The sequence below is a fragment of the Scyliorhinus canicula genome, chromosome 14, assembly GCF_902713615.1.
Source record: "Scyliorhinus canicula chromosome 14, sScyCan1.1, whole genome shotgun sequence".
Lineage (NCBI taxonomy): Eukaryota > Metazoa > Chordata > Chondrichthyes > Carcharhiniformes > Scyliorhinidae > Scyliorhinus > Scyliorhinus canicula.
Genome location: NC_052159.1, coordinates 76,975,389 through 76,998,336, shown reverse-complemented (window position 1 = coordinate 76,998,336; position 22,948 = coordinate 76,975,389). Strand labels below are relative to the sequence as shown.

Genomic DNA, 22,948 nt, shown 5'->3' with positions numbered 1-22,948 from the left:
GTCATCGCGTATTTGCGCGAAACCCGCGCATGCGCGGGCCGGGTTGCCCCTCAGCCGCCCCGCGAATGGATACTGCGGGGCGGCGGAAGGAGAAAGAGTGCGCGGGCATCGGGCCCGCTGCCCGCGATCGGTGGGCCCATGGCACCCTTGGCACGGCCGTGGTACTGCCGTGCCAATCGGTGCCATGGTTATGAAAAGCGAGTTTGTGACGCCGTTTTTACGAACGGCCAGACCAGGTGTGTTTGCCGTTCGTAAAAACGGCGTAAAGGGCTGGGACTTCGGCCCATTGAACAGCTGTGACTCGCTGCCGGCCGTAAAAAAAACGGCGGCAGCGATTCGGGTCGGGAGTTGGGCGGGGGGTGGGGGAGAATAGCGGGAGGGCGGGAAAAATGTCGGGAAGGCCCTCCCGCTATTCTCCGACCCGTCGTGGGGGTCGGAGAATTTCGCCCATGCACTCTCCTTCTAAGAAGTCTCTATTATTTGCACTTCTTCACAAACCTCTGAAAAAATGTATCATCAAGCTGTGATATCTGTCATCTAACTGCGATTTTTGAATCTTTCAATGTGCTCCTAACTCCTCTCTTTCCTGCCAGTCCTTCAATGGATATAACTCTCCCAGATGTCACCTCAGAGGATATTGAAGAAATCCTTCCGAGGAGACACCACCATATATCCTCTACCACTCCCCACCTGCACAAGGTGAAACATCAGACACTATTAAGCAGCAGCAGATACTAGTCACAGGGAAATCTCAAGAGACAGCTTGCCAAAGGGTGAGGGCCTGTCACATCTCAGCTGAGGAGGACAGAAATATGAATAGAATGATAATAAATCTACTGGCCTCACATATCAGAGATTGGAATGCCGGCCAAAGACTTTCAGCGCCATGGCTGAAAGTGTGGAGATTGCTCCCAGCCAAACCTATGTTGGAGAGGCAGCTTCCCCATCGAGTGCTTCTTTCATTGTTTAGGTTGTGCTGCTGCTATTTCTACCTTCAATAGCAGTACAGCTTTAATGTGACCATATTAAAGAGCTGCTTATGCCAGATAGCATGCTCCTTTGCTTCAGGTGTTGTGTGTCATGAGAGCTGCAAAATTATACAAAGGAGCTGATTTTCCAATAAACTGGAAAGTAAGCTCAGGGCAATGCAGAGGCACAGAGTTCCCGAAAGGTGACGTTTCTGCTGTCACAGTGCTGGGGCCATGTTGTTGGCTCTCACACTTATTTCATTTTTAAATATCTTAACCCTTCAATATCTGGTTGCACCATTTAATTTTTCTAATGAAACAAGTCACAGATTTAAATCACAAGTGTCTATAACGGAAACCCAACTGCTTTCACTGAGAAGGAGGTTTACTCACACTGTAGTTTAAGAATGTAAGAGATAGGAGTGGAATACAGCATTGGGCACTTCATGCCTGTTGTGCCATTCAGTACAATCATTGCTGATCTTTAACCTCATGAACATTAGCGAGGAAAGATATCCTCCCCGCACCCTACTGATGTGTTATCTGAGTTGGTCTAACATCGACTGCAACTGGATGCAGTGAGACTTGAATCAGGCTTCCGACACAGGAGATGGTCCAACACTGTTTTATTGAACTTGCTTGTTGCTGTACATAATCTGCTGTGGGTTGACACTCTATTAACCTAACTGATAACCTCAGACTGGCTTGACCAGACTGGCTCTCTGTCTCATGGAGAAGGTGCTCCTGGCCTTGTGCACTCCAAATATCTCTCTAGCTGTATCCAGTGATGAGACGAGGCCGAGTCTTAATGCCTCGTGTGTTTTATAGTGGTAGTGTCCTGTCTGGTGATTGGTTGTTCTGTGTCGTGTGTGTTCATAGGTGTCAATCACTGCCCGTCTGTATCTCATTATATCCATGAGTGGATATTATGACACCTACTGCAAAGAAACAATTTACCAGTTGATCATGGAGCATCAGTAATATTTACATTTGCTTCTCCGAATCAGACAGTCATGGATCCCTAACTTTAATATGTCTGTGTTACTATCCTGCTGAGAAAGAATGATTTAATTGAAGGTAGGAAGTGCGTGGAGAAATAAGGAAGAAAATGCGAAACATTAAATATTCGAAGTCCTAAACAAGTCCAGCCTCAAGAAAGAGAACAGCAGAGCAAAGCGGTGAGATTGGTTTCAGTGGAGGAAAGGCTCAGGAATGCACCGGAAGAACAGAACAGAGATTGAGGAAAAGCAGATTATCAGGAATATATTACAGTGGAAAATCTGTTGGATATTCAATTGTGTTGACTGATAGTGAAATCTATACAGAGCTACTATCCAAGGCTGAGAGCCATGAATACATGTCGGAATGGACACTTGTTGCTTACAAGGCTCATTTGAATCGAAGTAGATGAATTTGATGAAGAGTCATCCAGACTTGAAACATTAGCTCTTCTCTCTCCACAGGAGCTGTCAGACCTGCTGAGATTTTCCAGCATTTTCTGTTTTTGTGCAACATAATGGTGTGGTCATTAATTGTTTTATATTGGTTCTGTTAATGTGGTTTCAAGCTCAATAGGTTGATGACTTAATTGAATTTTAATCATCAAGCTGTCTCTGTCTTATACAGATGGAAACAAATATGAAAATACAAACAAAAATGGAATTGCTTTGTAAAAGCGAATTAATTCAATATTCCAAAGATTTGTGGAGATTAGGCTTACTTTGAATAATGAACGCATAGATACTTTTCGATAATGTAATCATACTCTATTACAGTAATATACATTAACGTCAAAAGCAATTCAAATTTCAGTTGCTTTTATGACATGGTAAGGTTTTTGTGTGAAGTGTCCTGAAGCAAGAATTAATCCTACAAATTAAAACAAATTTTTGAACATCTGCTTCGGCACTATTTGACAAGATCCCACACGGGATGCTGATGAAGAAGGTAAGAACCCATGGGATTCAGGGCAATTTGGCAAACTGCATCCAAAACTGGCTTAGTGGCAACAGGTGATGGTTGAAGGTTGTTTTTGTGACTGGAATCCTGTGTCCAGTGGTGTTCCACAGGGATCGGTGCTGGGTCCCTTGCTGTTTATAGTATACATTATTGATCTGGATGTGAATGTCGAAGGTATGATAAGTAAGTCTACAGATGTCACAAAAATTGGTGGTGTAGTAAATAGTGAGGAGCAAGGCCTTAGATTACAGGATGATATAGACGGGCTGGTTAGATGGGCAGAAAGGTAGTAAATGCAATTTAATCATGAAAAGTCTGAGGTAATCCATTTGGGAGGATTAACAAGGCAAGGGAATATACAATGAATGGTAGGACCCAAGGAAGTACAAGGATCAAAGCCACCTTGATGTGCATGTCCACAGATCTCTGGAAACAGCAGGACAGGAAGATAAGGTGGTTCAGAAGGCTCATGGGATTCTTGCATTTATTAACTGAGTAAGAAGTCTTACAACACCAGGTTAAAGTCCAACAAGTTTGTTTCAAATCACTAGCTTTCAGAGCACTGCTCCTTCCTCAGGTGAATGAAGAGGTACGTTCCAGAAACATATATATAGACAAAGTCAAAGATGCAAGATAATGCTTTGAATGCAAGCATGTTTCCAGATCCAGAGATAGGGGTAACCCCAGGTGAAAGAGGTGTGAATTATCTCAAGCCAGGACAGTTGGTGGGGGATGAATGTAATGCGACATGAATCCAAGGTCCCGGTTGAGACCGTACTTAAGTGTGCGGAACGTGGCTATCAGTTTCTGCTCGACGATTTTGCGTTGTACTGTCGGCCTCCTTGGAGAACGTTTACCCGGAGATCAGAGGCTGAATGCCCTTGATTGCTGAAGTGTTCCCCGACTGGAAGGGAACATTCCTGCCTGGCAATTGTCGCGCGATGTTCGTTCATCCGTTGTCGCAGCGTCTGCATGGTCTCGCCAATGTACCACACTTCGGGACATCCTTTCCTGCAGCGTATGAGGTAGACACGTTGGCCGAGTCGCACGAGTATGTACCGTGTACCTGGTGGGTGGTATTAACACATGTAATGGTGGTACCCATGTTGATGATCTGGCACGCTTGCAGAGATTGCCATGGCAGGGTTGTGTGGTGTCACGGTCGCTGTTCTGAAGGCTGGGTAGTTTGTTTGAGGTTGTGCGGTTGTTTGAAGGGAAGTAGTGGGGGTGTGGAGATGAGCTTGACAAGATGTTCATCTTTATCGATGACGTGTTGAAGGCTGCGAAGAAGATGTTGTCGTTTTTTCCACTCTGGGAAAGTACTGGACGATGAAGGGTACTCTGTCGGTTGTGCCCCGTGTTTGTCTTCTGAGGAGGTCGGTGTGGTTTTTTGCTGTGGTGCATTGGAACTGTCGATCGATGAATCGAGCGTCAGATCCCATTCGTACGGGGGCATCTTTCAGCGTCTGATGATGTCTGTTACGTTCTCCTCGTCTGAGCAGATCCTGTGTATAGGGAGGGCTTGTCCATAGGGGATGGCTTCTTTAATGTGTTTAGGGTAGAAGCTGGAAAAGTGGAGCATTGTGAGGTTATCCGTGGGCTTGCGGTAAAGCGAAGTGCTGAGTTGAGCATCCTTGATGGAGATGAGTGTGTCCGAGAATGCAACCGATTTTGGAGAATAGTCCATGGTGATTCTGATGGTGGGATGTAACTTATTAATGTCATCGTGTAGTTGTTTCAGTGATTCGTCGCCGTGGGTCCAAAGGAAAATAATGTCATTGATGTATCTGGTGCATAACGTCGGTTGAAGGTCCTGTGCAGTGCGGAGGTCTTGTTCAAAATTGTGCATGAAGATGTCGGCATATTGAGGTGCGAGGTCCCCATGCCTATTCTGTGTGTCTGAATGAAGAACTTGTTGTCGAAGGTGAAGACGTTGTGATCCAGAATGAAGCGGATGTGTTGCAGAATTACGTCTGGAGATTGGCAGTTGTCGGTGTTGATTTCTGAGGCGGTTGCAGCAATGCCGTTGACATAGGAGATGCTGGTGTAGAGTGCCGAGACATCCATTGTGACGAGGAACGTTCCTGGTTCAACAGGTCCATGGGTGCTGAGTTTCTGTAGGAAGTCTGTCGTGTCGCGACAGAAGCTGGGCCTTCCTTGTACGATGGGTTTCAAGATGCCCTTGATGTAGCCAGAGAGGTTCTCACACAGGGTCTCATTGCCTGATGCGGTAGGATGGCCTGGTGTGTTGGCCTTGTGTATTTTTGGGAAGTGGTAGAGATCTCCAACGCGGGAAGTATGTGGAATGAGAGCATGTTGGGTGCTCTGAAGGTCTGGATCCAAGATCTTGATCAGACTATTCAGTTGGCGAGTGTGTTCCTTGGTCGGATCTGCTGCTAACTGTCTATAGTGTTCCTGGTTGTTGAGTTGTCGGTATACTTCTTTGCAATAGTCCATTCTGTTCAGTATGACGGTGGCCTCTCCTTTGTCTGCTGGTTTGATGACCATGTTGCGGCTGGTCTTGAGAGCGCGGATGGTGTTGCGTGTGCTTGGGTGACATTCGGGGCTGCCTTGTGAATACAACTGATGAATCTGGCATTGACGCAACTCCTGACGGCTTGAGCATACATGTAGAGTCGAGGGCAGCGGCCTTCCGGAGGGATTTAATTCAACTCTTTCCTCTTCGGTTGCCGCACAGATATTAACCTGGGGTTACCCCTATCTCTGGATCTGTAAAGACTTAATTACCTGCAAATGCTCGCATTCAAAGCATTATCTTGCATCTTTGACTTTGTCTATATATATGTTTCTGGATCATACCTCTTCATTCACCTGAGGAAGGAGCAGTGCTCCGAAGCTAGTGATTTGAAACAAACCTGTTGGACTTTAACCTGTGTTGTAAGACTTCTTACTGTGCTCACCCCAGTCCAACACTAGGATTTCCACATCTTTATTAACTGAGGCATTGAATTTAAGAGCAGAGAGATAATACTGGAACTGTATAAAACGGTGGTTCGGCCCCAGCTGGAGTATTGTGCACAGTTCTGGTCACCACACAATGTGAAGAAAGTGATTGCACTAGAGAGATTGCAGAGGAGATTCACCAGGATGTTGCCTGGGCTGGAGTGTTTCAGCTACCAAGAGAGAGTGGTTAGGCTGGGGCTGTTTTCCATGGAGCAGAGATGACTGAGAGAGGACCTGATTGAGGTGTATAAAATTATGAGGGACGTAGATAGGGTGGATAGTAAGGTACGCCTCAGTAAAAGAGACAATAACCAGGGGGCAGAGATTTGAGTTAAGGGGCAAGAGATTTAAAGGAAATGTGAGGAAAAACATTTCCGTCCAGAGAGTGGTGAGAATCTGGAGCTCACTGCCTGAAAGGGTAGCAGTGACAAGAACCCTCACAACGTTTAAGAAGTATTTCGATGAGCACTTAAGTACAACCTACCAAAGAGTCAATAGGGGAGCACTACTTTGAGAAACTGGGGCTGCAGCCATCAGTGGAAAAGGGTTATAGAGACTCAAAACCTGAACTGTTTCTCTCGCCACATATGCTGCCAGACCTGCTGACGTTTCCCGGCATCTTCTGTTTTTATTTCAGATTTCGAGCATCCGCAATCTTTTGCTTTTATAGTAAGATAAGGTTATCCAGTTTAATAGAGTTTCTGATTTTTCCAAGCTCCATTGCACTTCACCAACATTGCTTTTTGAACCTCGAATAAAAATCAGCACAGCTTATTTCACAGAAAACTCACTCCATGGTCAGAATATGTGTGACAACATGCAAAGAATGTTGAACGTCAAACAAAATTTATTGAAGATTGTTATTATACAATACAACAAACTGCAGAAGCCAACTTAATCCTTCCTAAAACATGGGTCTCTCAATGTGATTTTATCGTAATCGAGTGCTTCTTGTAACCTGAAGACCTGTATCATGGGAAGTGTTTGACTTCTCCAATGCTACAAAAAGCTCACAGAACTAATACATCCCTCTTCACTTGGTAACTTATGTCCTTGGAGGAAGCCACAAACGGCTGAACCATCTAGTGTTTTTTCCTATGTGCCACTGTTGTGGTTCACTGGGAGGGAAGGTGAGAGGCCTGTTTTGTTATCCTGAAAATGTCAGCCTCAACAATGTCTATTCCAACCATCGGATCCTTCTGCCTGCTGATCAGCAGGAAAGGTGAATAAATGACATCTATCTGATTTTGAAAGGTCTTGGAGAAAGTAGCCTGAACAGGTGGTCAAGGTCTCATTGGGGAGCAGTTCGGGAATAGTGACAATAACTCAGTAAGCTTTAGGGTACTGATGGATAAAGGTAAGTGTAGTCCTCAGCTGAAGGTGCTAAATTGGAGGAAGGCTAATTATAACAATATTTGGCAGGAGCTGAAGAATGTAGATTGAAGGCAGATGTTTGAGGGAAAATCAACATCTGGCATGTGGGAGGCTTTCAAGTGTAAGTTGATAAGAATTCAGGACCGGCATGTTCCTGTAAAGATGAAGGATAAGTATAGCAAGTTTCGGGAACCTTGGATAACGAGACATATTATGAGCCTAGTCAAAAAGAAAAAGAAAAAGGAAGCATTTGTCAAGGCTAGGAGGCTTGGAACACACAAAGCAAATGTGGGATACGAGGAGAGTAGAAAATAACTTAAACAAGGAGTCAGGAATGGGTAAAAGAGGATATAGAATCATTGAATTTACAGTGCAGAAGGAGGCCATTCGACCCGTGTCTGCACCAGCCCGACCAAGCCCACAACTCCACCCTATCCCCATAACCCAGTAACCCCTCTCATAGTCCAAAGATGCGCAGGTTAGGTGGATTGGCTATGCTAAATTGCCCTTCATGTCCAATAGGTTAGGTAGGGTTACTGGGTTATGGGGATAGGGTGGAAGCCATGGCTTAAGTAGGATGCTCTTTCCAAGGGCTGGTGCAGACTTGATGGCTCAATAGCCTCCTTCTGCACTGATAGTCAGAGGCTTTTTCCCAGGATGGAAGAGTCAATAACTAGGGGGCATAGGTTTAAGGTGTGAGGGGCAAGGTTTAAAGGAAATGTACGAAAACATTTTTTTTTTACAGCGGGTGGTGGGAGTCCGGAACTCGCTGCCAGGGGAGGTAGTTGAAGCAGAGACGATAGTGACTGTTAAGGGATGTCTTGACAAATACATGAGTAGGATGGGAATAGATGGATATGGTCCACGGAAGGTTGGGAGGGTTTTAATTCAGATGGGCCGCATGGTCGTTGAAGGCTTGGAGGGCTGAAGAGCCTGTTCCTCTGCTGTATTTTTCTTTGTTTTTTGTTCTATGACCTCCAGGTCTGGAAGCTGGTCCTCTCTCCATCTTCCATTAGAGCCACAGTCTATACTTCCATGCAGTCGGAGGCAAGAATTAATCCCTGGCTGCTCCTTAGGTCGGGCTCTGTCACAGATTCCAGCAAAGTTGACACAAATTAGAACGATGCCATTCACCGAAGATGAAGCTTCCCTGCTGTTGTCACAAATAAGAATCACATTCACCAAATCACATTTGTCAGTTGTCTTGAACCTTTGGTGATTGCCCTTAGAACCTTTACACAGTTGTGATGATCTCGAAGTATCCTTTTCAGTTGCATATCTATGAGTTCTGTGTCCCAGAATTCTAAAGCCATGGGCAGCTTTCCCTTTGGCCTCTGGAAAAGTTGCCGGTTTATAGGAAGGTTGTAGTAGTTAATTGGTAGGATTTTTAGTACATCCATTCTCATTATCACGTACCTTAATTGCAACAGTAGCCCACTTACAAACGTGAGTACTTCACAACTTTACATTTAATCCCAAGTACAGGTGTAGCTTTCTTTAAATATGTGTGCACAAAGTTCCACAATTGTAGGAGGTGTTATCTTTCAAATCAAATGTTGAACTCAGTCTTATTTGCCTACTCATATTAATAAGAAAGATCTTACGGTACATGCCGGAAAAGAGCAGAGTTCTGTGATCCTGTCAACATTCTTATTTCAATCAATGTCAGTAAAATAGAATAACTAGCCATTCATAAATTCCACAGAATCCCTACAGAAGGCCATTCAGCCTATCGCGTCTGCACCAACCGTCCAAAAGGGCACCCAGACCCACGCCCCCGCCCTATCCCAGTAACCCCGTGCATTGATCATTCCCTAACTACCTAACCTGCACATCTTTGGACTGTGGGAAGAAACTGGAGCACCCAGAGGAAACCCACACAGACACGGGGAGAACATGCAAACTCTACACAGTCACCCAAGGCCGGAATCGAATCCAGGTCCCTGGTGTTGTGAGGCAGCAGTGCTAATCACTGTGCCACTGTGTTAATAATAGCAATGCAACTTATTGTTGTATGCAAATTTTCTGCCATGTTTACACTCACAAAATAATTCATTTGGGAATGAAACACTCTGGGACACCCTAAGGAATGAGGGGAATGATATAAATGAAAATTCTTTCTTAATAAACCACAGACCTTTTTCAGGTGGCAGCTTCTTCCAAACGTGAGCAAAATCAGGCGGGATCCAGCACAACCAGGCTCTGCCATTTGTTCTGCTTCCGTGCATTCCGTGAATGCATGCACACCAGGCCTTAGCGCAGAAATATTGTGCTTGATGCCTTCATCAGTACACGATTAAAAGCAAAAATTGCTGACTTTTTATAAATGGCTAGGTAGAAAAAATGTGTATGATGTGTGAAGAAATAAGAGTAAAAGACATTGCTAAATATCTGAAGGCCAAAAGAAGGCTCACAGATCTGCATTAAATTTGTTGACAAATCCCATAGAATATAGAACATGGAACATACAGTGCAGATGGAGGCCATTCGGCCCATCGAGTCTGCACCGACCCACTTAAGCCCTCTCTTCCACCCTATCCCCATAACCCTCTACCCCCTCCTATCCTTTTTGGACACTAAGGGCAATTTAGCATGGCCAATCCATCTAACCTTGCACATCTTTGGACTATGGAGGAAACCGGAGCACCCGGAGGAAACGCACACAGACACTGGGAGAACATGCAGATTCCGCACAGTGACCCAGCGGGGAATCGAACCTGGGACCCTGGCACTGTGAAGCTACAGTGCTAGCCATGTGTGCTACCGTGCTGCCGATCACATAGTTAATGTGATCTTTTCAAACTTTGCTTACCTTCTGATCTATAAAACAGCATGATTGAAGAGTATTATAGCTTGTTTTAAATTTTTTCCAGGTCCATAGCCGAAATCTGCTCTCTCTTGATTTTGATCGTGTGACTAGAACAGAAAAAATATATGATGATCATCGGAAGTTCACCCTTCGAATCCTGTACGATCAGGTTGGCCGACCTACTCTGTGGTCCCCAAGCAGCAGACTAAATGGGGTGAATGTGACATATTCTTCAACTGGTCAGGTAGCAGGTGTCCAGAGAGGAACCATGTCAGAAAGAATTGACTATGACCAGGCCGGCAGGATTGTATCCAGAACCTTTGCAGACGGCAAGTCATGGAGCTACACTTACCTTGAAAAGGTACTGTCACACATGCCCCTCTCAAAGTTAATTTTCTTTACACATGCACATTTTGACAAAAGTGAGCGAGTTGCTGTCTTGTACATAGGAGATGAACAAATTTCTTATAAAGTTCACCAACTAGAAAATTGCATAATATGGGCATTTTGAATATGGAGAGTTATGCTCAACATCGTTGTTCTCATCATTGTCATCATCATTGATTCCACCGAACGAGGATTTCATCTGCCAGCTTTTGTGATTTGTGTGTGCCATGGTAAATCCTGGAGCCAGTCGTTGAGCAGAGAGGCCAGAGGTTGCCCTGAGGAAAGTAGGTTGCGAGCCAGTGTTCTGCATTCCCTCCTGCTGCCTTTGCCACTTCTCCTCAGCAGAGTTGATGGGATCGGTTTTCGACTGTGTTGCGGTTTGATGGATGAGGCATTGCCGCATATCGCAGGTTGCGGCAAGTACCTCCCATACATCGCTATCAATGTCCCTTTTCAATGAGGCCTTCAATGTCCTTAACCAGTTTCACTGTCCTCCTTGAAATCAAGTGCCAGTTATGAAAAAGGGATCTGTTTATAAGCTGATTATTTGGCACTCAGATGCAGTGCCGAAACCAGTAGAGCTGATTTCACATGACAATGTTTGCAATCAGTTCCCTGACAGTGTTAGCTTTACATTACATTCTCTTATTTCTTGCCCAAGTCTACCAGGGTACCTTACATTTATAGTGTGAAATGGCAGGGAGAATGTGCCCCCGAAGGTGCTGCTGCTGCCACAAGCTAACTTGTGTTCCTCTGGAACCACTTCTTAAGTTCCTGCTTCCGACAGTGTAATAGCATCAATTGTTGAGTTTTGACAAAGATCATCTGGACTCAAAACTCTCTTCTTTCCATACAAATGCTGCCAGACTTGCTGAGATTTTTTTCAGCATTTTCTCTTTTGGTACCTAATTATTCTTGTTTTGAATTGCATTTATTTCTTCAGTTATAGTCGCAGACTTTAGTTTCCTTTGTTATGTCGTACATTGTAAAGAAAATTATTCTGCGATCTGATGATCCATTTATGGCACGTTTCAAATACTATACATTTTTCATCTGAAACAAAACTGTTTTCTCACACCTTCCTCAATGAAATTATTGCATGTTATGCATGGATTTAGTTCCAATCTAGCTTGTGTACTCTATTAATAAACAATGCTGACATGATTTATAGACATTTGATTAATTTTATAGGACCTGTGCTCTCAACATTTGTTTAGGTTTAGCTACAGATTTAAGATGCCATGAAATTAAATAGATTGTTCTTTGTAATTAATTAACTTGTCCAGGAAGACTGATGCAAGTTCATGCAAATAGATGAAATAGTTAACAGAATTCTTCAAATTGTGATGTACACTTAGTAACTATAATTGGTTATTTCTCCTGTTTCTCACAGTCCTCGGTGCTCCTTCTACATAGTCAAAGACAGTACATCTTTGAATTTGACAAAAATGATCGGCTATCTTCTGTGACAATGCCAAATGTGGCTCAGCAAAACCTGGAAACCATTCGTTCTGTGGGCTATTACAGGAACATCTACAAACCCCGTGAGGGCAATGCTTCTGTGATTCAAGATTACACTGAGGACAATCAGCTATTGCAGACCTCATATCTTGGAACTGGACGGCGTGTGCTTTACAAGTATGGCAAGCTTTCCAAGCTCTCTGAAATCCTTTATGATACTACTAGGATTGGCTATACCTATGACGAAACAGCTGGAATGCTGAAAACTGTCAACTTGCAGAATGAAGGCTTCACTTGCACTATACGATTCAGGCAAATCGGCCCTCTAATTGACAGACAGATCTTTCGATTCAGCGAGGAAGGAATGGTGAATGCCCGCTTTGATTACAACTATGACAACAGTTTCCGAGTTACCAGTATGCAAGCTGTGATCAATGAGACCCCTTTACCTATTGATCTGTATCGATATGATGATGTTTCTGGGAAAATTGAACAATTTGGAAAATTTGGTGTAATTTATTATGATATCAATCAGATTATCACTACTGCAGTCATGACTCACACTAAACATTTTGATGCTTACGGGCGAGTGAAAGAAGTCCAGTATGAAATTTTCAGATCACTCATGTATTGGATGACAGTACAATATGACAACATGGGTAGAGTGGTAAAGCGTGAATTGAAGGTTGGTCCCTATGCCAATACATCCAGGTATGCTTATGAATATGATGCAGATGGGCAATTGCAGACGGTATCCTTGAATGACAAACCTCTGTGGCGCTACAGCTATGATCTAAATGGAAATCTCCATTTGCTAAGCCCTGGCAATACTGCTCGTCTGACTCCACTGAGGTATGACCTGAGAGATAGGATTACTCGTCTTGGAGAGGTACAGTACAAAGTAGATGAGGATGGTTTCTTACGACAAAGAGGAAATATTATTCTTGAGTACAATTCAGCGGGACTTCTTAGCAAAGCATATAGTAAAACCAATGGTTGGAAAGTACACTATCGATATGATGGAGTTGGAAGACGGGTTTCGAGCAGAACTAGCTATGGAGTGTATTTACAATTCTTTTATGCAGATCTAAGTAACCCAGCGAGAGTCACACATATGTACAATCATACAAGTTCTGAAATAGCATCCCTTTATTATGACCTTCAGGGACACCTATTTGCTATGGAAATTAGCAGTGGTGATGAGTTCTATGTTGCCTGCGATAATACAGGAACCCCATTAGCTGTATTCAGTGGAACCGGTTTAATGATTAAGCAAATAACTTACACTGCGTATGGAGAGATTTATATGGACACAAATCCAGCCTTTCAACTCATTGTAGGCTATCATGGTGGCTTGTATGATCCTCTCACCAAACTAGTGCACTTTGGACGACGAGATTATGATGTGCTTTCTGGAAGGTGGACAGCGCCAGATCATGATGTTTGGAATCACCTCAGTGACAGTCTTATACCTTTTAATTTGTACATGTTTAAAAATAACAATCCAGTCAGCAACATGCAGGATATCAAATGTTATATGACAGGTAAGAAAGATTCTTTATTTTCTTTACTAAATTAATACTTCAGTGATTATGTATTCTGTTTCATGTAGATAGCTACCACATTTTTTTCAATAAATTTAGAGTGCCCAATTATTTTTTTTCCAATTAAGGGGCAATTTAGCGTCGCCAATGCACCTAACCTGCACATCTTGTGGGGGTGAAACCCACGCAGACATGGGGAAAATGTGCAAACTCCATACGGGCAGTGACCCAGGGCCAGGATTCGAACTTGAGTCCTCAGCGCCGCAGTCCCAGTGCCCTTTAATGAATTCATTGTAAAGCAAGCTGACAAGTGTTCTTTGATCAATAATTGAAATGAAACTTATGATTGAAAAGAGTTTGTTGAGTCTTATTTACCAATAATAGTTTCTAAAATGTACAAAACAACATATACAAAAGGGAAAATGCTGGAAAATCTCAGCAAGTCTGGCAGCATCTGTAGGGAGAGAAAAGAGCTAACGTTTCGAGTCCGATGACTCTTTGTCAAAGCAGAGAGACAAATAGTCATCGGACTCAAAACGTTAGCTCTTTTCTCTCCCTACTGATGCTGCCAGACTTGCTGAGATTTTCCAGCATTTTCCCTTTCGTTTCAGATTCCAGCATCCGCAGTAATTTGCTTTCTCAAAACAACATATACTTTTGTGACAGAACTGTGAAGCAAATTTGCACCTGACCCATACATTAAGGGAACAAAGTTAATTGTGTTGTGTCAGGGTAGATTCTAACAAGAAAGAAATACTAGTATTAAAGGAACAGCAGAAAATGTGAAGTTGAACAACATGTTGGCAGGAATTTTGCAGATGCAAACGGTGACATGTGCGCAAAATCCTACGAGAGTCAGAAAACAAGATTCGTGCCAGCGAGATTGTGTTTTCATATTCTCCCCAACCCCCGCTGGTGACATAATGAGGCTCGCGCGCAAAAATATCTGGAAACACATTTAAATAAATTGTAATGTCATTAATGGAATTCCCCACCATATGTTCCCCCCACATTCGGATCTCCCTGTCACATCAGCGAGGTTTATAACTGGTTTCAGAAACAGGAACCAGAGGGAACCCACCAGGGGTGCACAGGTAGGCATAGCTCCTGGATGAGGAGGGGGGGGGGGGGGGACATGCCCGAGTAGTACCCTTGCATTGCCCACCTGGCACTGCCTTAGCCCTCTGCCAATGTCCTCTGGCACTGCCCCCGGAACTGCTTCCTCGGGTGAGCGCCAATGGGAGAGTTCTTCTTATCCATGGCGGAGATCGGGGAATTTCCCTTATCCATGGGGGCGTGGTGGTTCCCTTTGTGTGTGTGTGTGTGTGTGTGTGTGTGTATGTGTATGTAGGGGGGTTCTCCATGTATTTGGGGGGTGGGTTAGGAGCTCTTTGTTTTTATCAGACATCATGGCACCTTTGAGATTCCAGCAATGCTGGCTGAAGATTCTTCTTGCAGAGTTCCGCACAATGTGATGAAAATATTGAGCTGTGCAGCCTGCGAGCTGCTGCCAGTTTTCTCACCTCAGCCAGCATTCTGTGCAAAAAAAGGGAAAATTCTGACCCTTGTGTTAAAAAAGATCCGTTCAAATGTAACTAAAAAAAAAGCAATTCTCTGCGACTGTCTATTTTCATGTATGACCTTTAATACAAATGGCATGATTGTCTAAAATCTACAATGATTGAACATGGTATAGTCATTGCTTCAAAATAGCTGGTAACTTTGATACCAACAACATAGCCATGGCATTACAATACATACTGAACGTGATTCATCCTCAATTACAAATTAAAATAAATGTAGAAAACAATAAATTTTATTTGCTTTCAAAATTTGCTTATGCATGTATCGTATTTATGAAACCAATTACATAATTATCAATGATGTGGAGATGCCGGCGTTGGACTGGGGTGAGCACAGTAAGAAGTCTTACAACACCAGGTTAAAGTCCAACATGTTTGTTTCAAACACTAGCTTTCGGAGCACTGCTCCTTCCTCAGGTGAATGAAGAGGTAACCTGAGGTTACCCCTATCTCTGGATATGTAAAGATTCAATTACCTGCAAATGCTCACAATCTAAGCATTGTCTGGCATCTTTGAATTTGTCTGTGTATATATATATATATATATACACACATGTTTCTGGAGCATACCTCTTCATTTCGGAGCAGTGCTCCGAAAGCTAGTGTTTGAAACAAACATGTTGGACTTTAACCTGGTGTTGTAAGACTTCTTACTATAATTATCAATGCAATGTTTCCATTGAAAACAATAAGCTTTTACTGTCATCCTGGTCTTTACATAAAAAATAATATTTTACTGGCAAAGTTTTAAAATTAATCATTAAAAAAATAATTTGTTCGCTAACACTACCAGTTCAATTTAATGGAAATTTATGTGTTGCTGTGTTTATGTGCTATATTTTCCGTACCATTTATATGGCCCGATTTTAACTCTAGACCTTTTATCTGCAAGTGATTAGTGGTGTGTGTTAGAAATTCCTCCAGTGTTCCACAAATGAGGCCCAGGGTATTTTAATACACTTACTTAAATCTCACTGTCCGATTTTCCGCCCTTTCCAAGAGCCACTGCGAAGGGCAGGAATTTGTGTGGCCAACAATTTGAAATTATTGCTCTTGCCTTTCTTCACGGTCACTTTTCCCTTCAACTTTATATCCCCTTATGCACCCTCTGCTCCTTTTACACCAATACATAGCCACCCCTCTCTCCACTGAATCATTGCTGGCTGCTCAGCCGTTCTTCTTCTGTCTCATAGAGCTCCATGCCCTTCCTACTTCAAAAAGCCTTCTCTTCAACAGTGCCTTTCATCCCCAATCCTTAACCTTTTTCCATTTTCCCTTTCCCCCACCACATTCATTGTTTCTCCCTTAATTAGAAATGCCACTTGTTTCAAAAATTGAATCTGCAAAATACTGCCCACACCACATTGGGAATATCTGTATTAGACATCATTTAATTTGACACATACAAAATGACAGTCATAACTTAACTGCTTTTCTATATTTTACACTTCTGATGAAAGTTAGAATGACCATCCAGCTCATTGTGGTAATTCTGCAGTAAAGATTAACAGTTCCCTCGTGCCTGTATGTAAAACAACTGACAGATGTTGAATACGGTTTCTCTCTTTTCTATGTCACAGATGTGAACAGTTGGTTGCTGACATTTGGATTCCAGCTGCACAATGTGATCCCAGGATATCCCAAACCAGAAACATCTTTAATGGAACCTTCCTATGAGCTTCACAACACTCAGATGAAAACTCAAGAGTGGGACAACAGCAAGGTAACATCACTGACAAGTGCCTTCCATTACATGATTATGGAAACATGAAAGAGTGGGAAAACAGCAGTATTTCATGATATTTATCTACTTCCAAATTCCTAATGCCTTAACCCTCAGCCATTTGCAGTTACTTTGCCTAATTTAGCTGTGAGCTGCGGACAAAATGAAACTGCTCTACATCATAAAAAGATCTTGGGCGCAATTCTCTGGAAGATTTTTGAAGTTCATTCGCGACGAGTTTTTCAGGGGGTTAGTTTCCCCATCTCTGTCCAATGACACGTGGCCATTTTTTTGGGCCCTGGGGACTTTCTCACCGGTTTAGCCCACACTTAGAATTTTTTTTCAGCACTCAGGAGCTGAACTCAGAGATCAGGCCGCCATTTTGAAAGGGTGCCCCGATCTCTAAGTGAGCTTGTAAATTCCCCACATCCCTCACCCATGGGAAATGTCACCCCCCACACACATGGGCACTACCCCAAATCACCCAAGTGAGGAATTTCTGCTATGTGGTCTCTGGGGGCCTCTGTTTTCAGGCCTGCCAAGCCCCCTTACAGCACCGCCCCTTCCGGGACCCCTATCCGTCACCCCCACAACCTCCCGGAGGCCCCTACTTACCGGCTCTGCACACATCTGACCCCTCAAACCCCATCCACCCTCCTTTCATGGGCATGGCCCCGCTTGGGCCTAGACCTTTGGCAGTGCTACCCGGGCACCCTTGCACTGGCATCCAGGCCATGCTCCTGCCAGCTTGGCAGTGCCACCAGGTACCTTGGCAGTGCCAGGGTGGCAGAGCCAAGTGCCAGCTGGGCAGTGCCAAAGTGCCCACGTTCCAGGGGGAGGGCCAAGGGGCCACCCTGCACTGACCCTGGCCACCCAGCCGTCTCCAATGGCCGAGTTCCCTGGGGGCCATCCCGCCTGGTCCACATTCTTGTGGACCAGCATTGATCGGCACCCGGCTGCAACCTCCCAAGGGAGGCTGGTAAACCACAGAATCACAGAAAAATACACTGCAGAAATGGCCCTTCGGCCCATCAACCACCATATGAAAGGCACCTGATCTGCCAATCCTAATCGCATGTGCCAGGACTTGGCCCAGAGCTCGAATATTAAGATGTGCCAAGTGCTCATCCAGGTACCTTTTAAAGGTTGAGAGGCAACCCGCCTCTACCATCCTCCCAGGCAGTGCATTCCAGACCTTCACCACCTTCTGGGGAAAAAATGTTTTCCCAAATTCCCCCTGAACCTCTCGCTCCTCACCTTGAATTTTTGTCCCCTCGTATCCGACCCTACAGCTAAGGGGGACAGCTGTACCCTATCCTGTCCGTGCCCCTCAAAATCTTGTAGATCTTGTGCACCAGGCCGCCCCTCAGTCTTCCCTCCTCAGTGAAAACATCCCAAGCATATCCACCTCTTTGCATAACTTAAATGTTCTATCCCAGGCAACATCCTGGTGAAACGCCTCTACAACCCCTCCAGTGCAATCATATCCTTCCTATAATGTGCCGACCAGAGCAGCACACAGTACTCCAGCTGTGGCCTCACCAATGTTCTATTTTACTCCAACATGACTTCCTTTCTTTTGTAATCTATGCCACGATTGATAAAGGCAAGAGTACCATCTGCCTTTTTCGCTACCCTATGAACTTACCCTTCTACCTTCAGAGATCTATTTACAAACATACCAAGGTCTCTTTGTTCCTCAGGACTTCCCAGTGTGGTGCCATTCATTGTATATTTCCTTGTCAAATTGCTCCTTCCAAAGTGTAAAACCTCACACTTTTCAGGATTAAATTCCATCTGCCACTTTTCTGTCTATTTGACCATTCATACTATTATTATTTTTACACACTTCTGCAAATTGCGCGCAGATTTGCTCCTCAATTTCCCGCTGACTATCTGGGGGTCTATAATAAACACATCGCAATGTAGCTGTCCCTTTTGTATTCTTAAGCTCGACCCACAAAAATTAATTTAATGCCACCCCCAAGATAGCATCTCTCCTTACTGCAATAATTGACTGCTTAACTAATAGTGCAATGCCTCCCCCTCTTCGCCCTCCTCCCCTGTCCCTCCTGAAGTTTCCGTATCCTGGGATTCTGAGCTGTCAATCCTGCCCCTTCCTCAACTACATCTCCGTGATGGCTACTATATTATAATACCATGTGTCAATCATCACCCTTAACTCATCCGTTTTACCTGTAATACTCCAGGCATTAAAGTAGAGGCCATCCAGTCTTGTCTTTCTCTCCTGAAACTTACTACTACTGTATTCTCTCTGATTTTATTGTTTTTCTGTGTTACGCTGTGTCCCTATTCTGCTAACAGTCTGCATGTGTATGTGTGTGTGTGTCCCTGCAGAATTAGTTTAAACTCCTCCCAACAGCACTCGCAAGGATTTTAGTTCTGCTCTGGTTCAGATGTCGAGCGTCCGACCTTCCCCAGAAACAATCCCAGTGGTCCAGGAATCTAAAATCCTCCCTCCTGCACCACCTCTTAAGCTACGCATTCATCTGTGCTATTCTCCTATTTCTATACTCGCCAGCGCGTGGCCCTGGGAATAATCCAGAGATTACAATCTGAGAGGTGCTGCTTCTTAGTCTGTAGCCTAGCTTCCTGAGTTCCTGATGCAATACCTCATCCCTCTTTCTACCCATGTCATTGGTAAAAACATGTACCATAACCTCTGTCTTTTCACCCTCACCCTGCAGCAGTTCAGTGACATCCCGGTCCCTGGCACCAGGGTGGCAACACACCATCCTAGAGTCACGTTGACAGCCACAGTAGCACCTATCTGTTCCCCTCATAATTGAATCTCCTACCATTATAGCCCTGCCATACAAGGGGGGCCAGTAGATCCATGGTAGGTAGGCCGTAAGTAGGCCTTAAAGTTTCAAACCTACTTCAGTGCACGCTGTTTGATCCTGCCCCTTTTGGGCGGAGTTCCGATTCCGACACCTCACAGGACTTGGGCGAATCCTGTAATGCACAGAGGCTGCCGGGAAGCTCGCGGGAGGGCTCTTCGAGGTTTCTCCGGCCGCGTTGTGCTCTCACTCAAGCGCACCACGACCAGAGAGTCACACTCCTGATATACTGTAGACAGGCTACCTTGTTCTATGCTTCTGAAATGAAGGACCCTACACCTTGCCTCGTTTTGGCCAGGTTGATTGTTTTAGTCAGCAGCCAGTGGAAATCAGATTTGAATTTACATTTTCAAGTGTGGAATTTCTGCAAATTGACAGAAGAAGATTGAGTAGCAAATAGCTCCAACAATGCTTTTGTAACAAGGGGCATTAACTCAAAATTATAAATAGAGAAGCAAAGGAGAAAGATGGAAGATTTTTGTTTTCACCAAGGGTTATCAGCTGCACAATTGGTTACTGAGGCAATGGTGATAACTTAAAAAGGAACTTCATTAAGAATAATTCCTATCACTTAAGTCACCCACATTTAAATTGTGCAATTATTTAAATCATCCAAAAACCACTAACCAATTATTATTTCCATTACGGTCAACTAGAAGCTTGCCAGTTCCAGCATGGTAAGTGCTCCTTGAATTTCAGGCAGAAACTGGTGATTATTTAAGGTGATTATTTATTATTTCACATCTCGTTAAGGTGCAATTCCTGTGTTACTTAATCCCCTCTCTCTGATGTCAGGCTACAATTTGCACTACAACGACAAACATGTTCAGTAAATAAATGGCATTTTTGTTAAATTCCAATTAAATTGTGTACTTAATCCCTCCTGAGTAGTGTGGAGTTACATCTTCACTAGTGATTTGCGAGAGCATTGTTGAAAAGTAAGAACACTATCCCTTTAAACCATCCAACATGTGTAATGGACAAATTGCATTAACACCAACTCATCTGATATAAGTGGTGGAGAAAAAGAAATAAACAACATAAAAGTTTCTGAAGAAAAGGCAGAAAGATTGGATTAAAGTAGATTGTTTCAGCTGAAGATCGAGCACAGATACAAGCAGGTAGGGTCAATAAACCCCTGGGCTCGAGCATGCATGACCCAATACGGTAAATCAGTGACAGTCTAAGAATGGCGTTTCAATTAATGGGAGCTCAGCTCTCAGATATAAAGTGAAAAATTCTAAAACCTAGTTTCTACTGAGTGAAGCTGAATTTAGCCTTTCTTGTAAAGCAACCAGCAAATTACATAAGGGAACTTCTGAGCAGTTAGATGGAGACCAGTGAACGAAAAACATCAAGTATATCACTAGCTAGAGCCTTGCGGATGTTTTGGTGGAGTTGGAGTAAGGAAGAAAGTCACGGCATCTAAATCAGGATTCTGTGCATGTATGTGAATGCACAAAGTATAGTGAATAAGATTGGTTACATGCACGGATTGTGTTGTGGAAATATGATGTGGCGATAATGGAGACCTGGCTCAAGGAAGAGCAGGACTGGGTGTAAAGTATTTCTGGGTATAGATAGGAAAGGAGGAGGGGTGGCGATATTGGTTAAGGAGACCATTACAGTGCTGGAGAAAGAGGAAGTCCCATAGGGTTCAAGAATAGAATCAATTTGGCTAGAGCTAAGGGGTAAAAAGGATGCAATTATATTACTTGGTGTTATATTACTAGCGAGAATGATGTAGAAGAAAATATCTGCAGGGAAATTACAGAAAGTTGTAAACATTATAGAGTAGTTATAATGAGAGAGTTTAATTACCCAAATGTAGATCGGGATAATGGTGGTGTAAAAGGTGGTGAGCGGCAAAAGTTCTTAAATTGTGCTGAGGACAATTATAAGACCATAAGACCATAAGACATAGGAGTGGAAGTAAGGCCATTCGGCCCATCGAGTCCACTCCACCATTCAATCATGGTTGATTTCAACTCCATTTACCCGCTCTCTCCCCATAGCCCTTAATTCCTCGAGAAATCAAGAATTTATCAATTTCTGTCTTAAAGACACTCAATGTCCCGGCCTCCACCGCCCTCTGTGGCAATGAATTCCACAGACCTACCACTCTCTGGCTGAAGAAATTTCTCCTCATCTCTGTTCTAAAGTGACTCCCTTTTATTCTAAGGCTGTGCCCCTGCGTCCTAGTCTCCCCTGCTAATGGAAACAACTTCCCTACGTCCATCCTATCCAAGCCATTCATTATCTTGTACGTTTCTATTAGATCTCCCCTCAACCTCCTAAACTCCAATGAATATAATCCCACGATCCTCAGACGTTCATCGTATGTTAGGCCTACCATTCCTGGGATCATCCGTGTGAATCTCCGCTGGACCCGCTCCAGTGCCAGTATGTCCTTCCTGAGGTATGGGGCCCAAAATTGCTCACAGTATTCTAAATGGGGCCTAACTAGTGCTTTATAAAGCCTCAGAAGTACATCCCTGCTTTTATATTCCAAGCCTCTTGAGATAAATGACAACATTACATTTGCTTTCTTAATTACGGACTCAACCTGCAAGTTTACCTTTAGAGAATCCTGGACTAGGACTCCCAAGTCCCTTTGCACTTTAGCATTATGAATTTTGTCACCGTTTAGAAAATAGTCCATGCCTCTATTCTTTTTTCCAAAGTGCAAGACCTCGCACTTGCCCACGTTGAATTTCATCAGCCACTTCTTGGACCATTCTCCTAAACTGTCTAAATCTTTCTGCAGCCTCCCCACCTCCTCAATACTACCTGCCCCATCACCTATCTTTGTATCATCGGCAAACTTGGCCAGAATGCCCCCAGTCCCGTCATCTAGATCGTTAATATATAAAGAGAACAGCTGTGGCCCCAACACTGAACCCTGCGGGACACCACTTGTCACCGGTTGCCATTCCGAAAAAGAACCTTTTATCCCAACTCTCTGCCTTCTGTCTGACAGCCAATCTGCAACAACAGGTGTCCAGTCCAACGACAAAGGATGCATTGTTGGACCTGACTCTTGGAAATGGGGTGGGCCAACTGATCTAGCTTCAATTGCTGTTTGTGGGAGAGAGTTCCAAACCTTGACCACCCTTTGCGTGAAGACGTTCTTCCTAACGTCTCTCCTGAAAAGCTCAGCCCTAATTTTTAGGCTACATCCCCTAGTTTTAGAATCAGTGGAAACAGTTTATCTTTATCCACCCTGTCTTTCTCTGTTGATATCTTGAGTACTTTGATCAAATTGCCCCATAAGCTTCTAAATTCTAGAGAAAACAGGTCCAATTTGAGTAATCT

The 22,948-nt window shown here is 43.8% G+C and overlaps 1 protein-coding gene across 1 annotated transcript in view; it reads left to right on the top strand.

Annotated features, from left to right (window-relative positions):
* Positions 1–22,948, top strand: part of tenm4 (teneurin transmembrane protein 4) — an 851,752-nt gene that overhangs the window by 814,475 nt on the left and 14,329 nt on the right. The window contains 3 exon segments of the mRNA XM_038818655.1: positions 10,139–10,435; positions 11,855–13,466; positions 16,630–16,772. Coding sequence (XP_038674583.1) covers positions 10,139–10,435; positions 11,855–13,466; positions 16,630–16,772 — 2,052 coding nt within the window.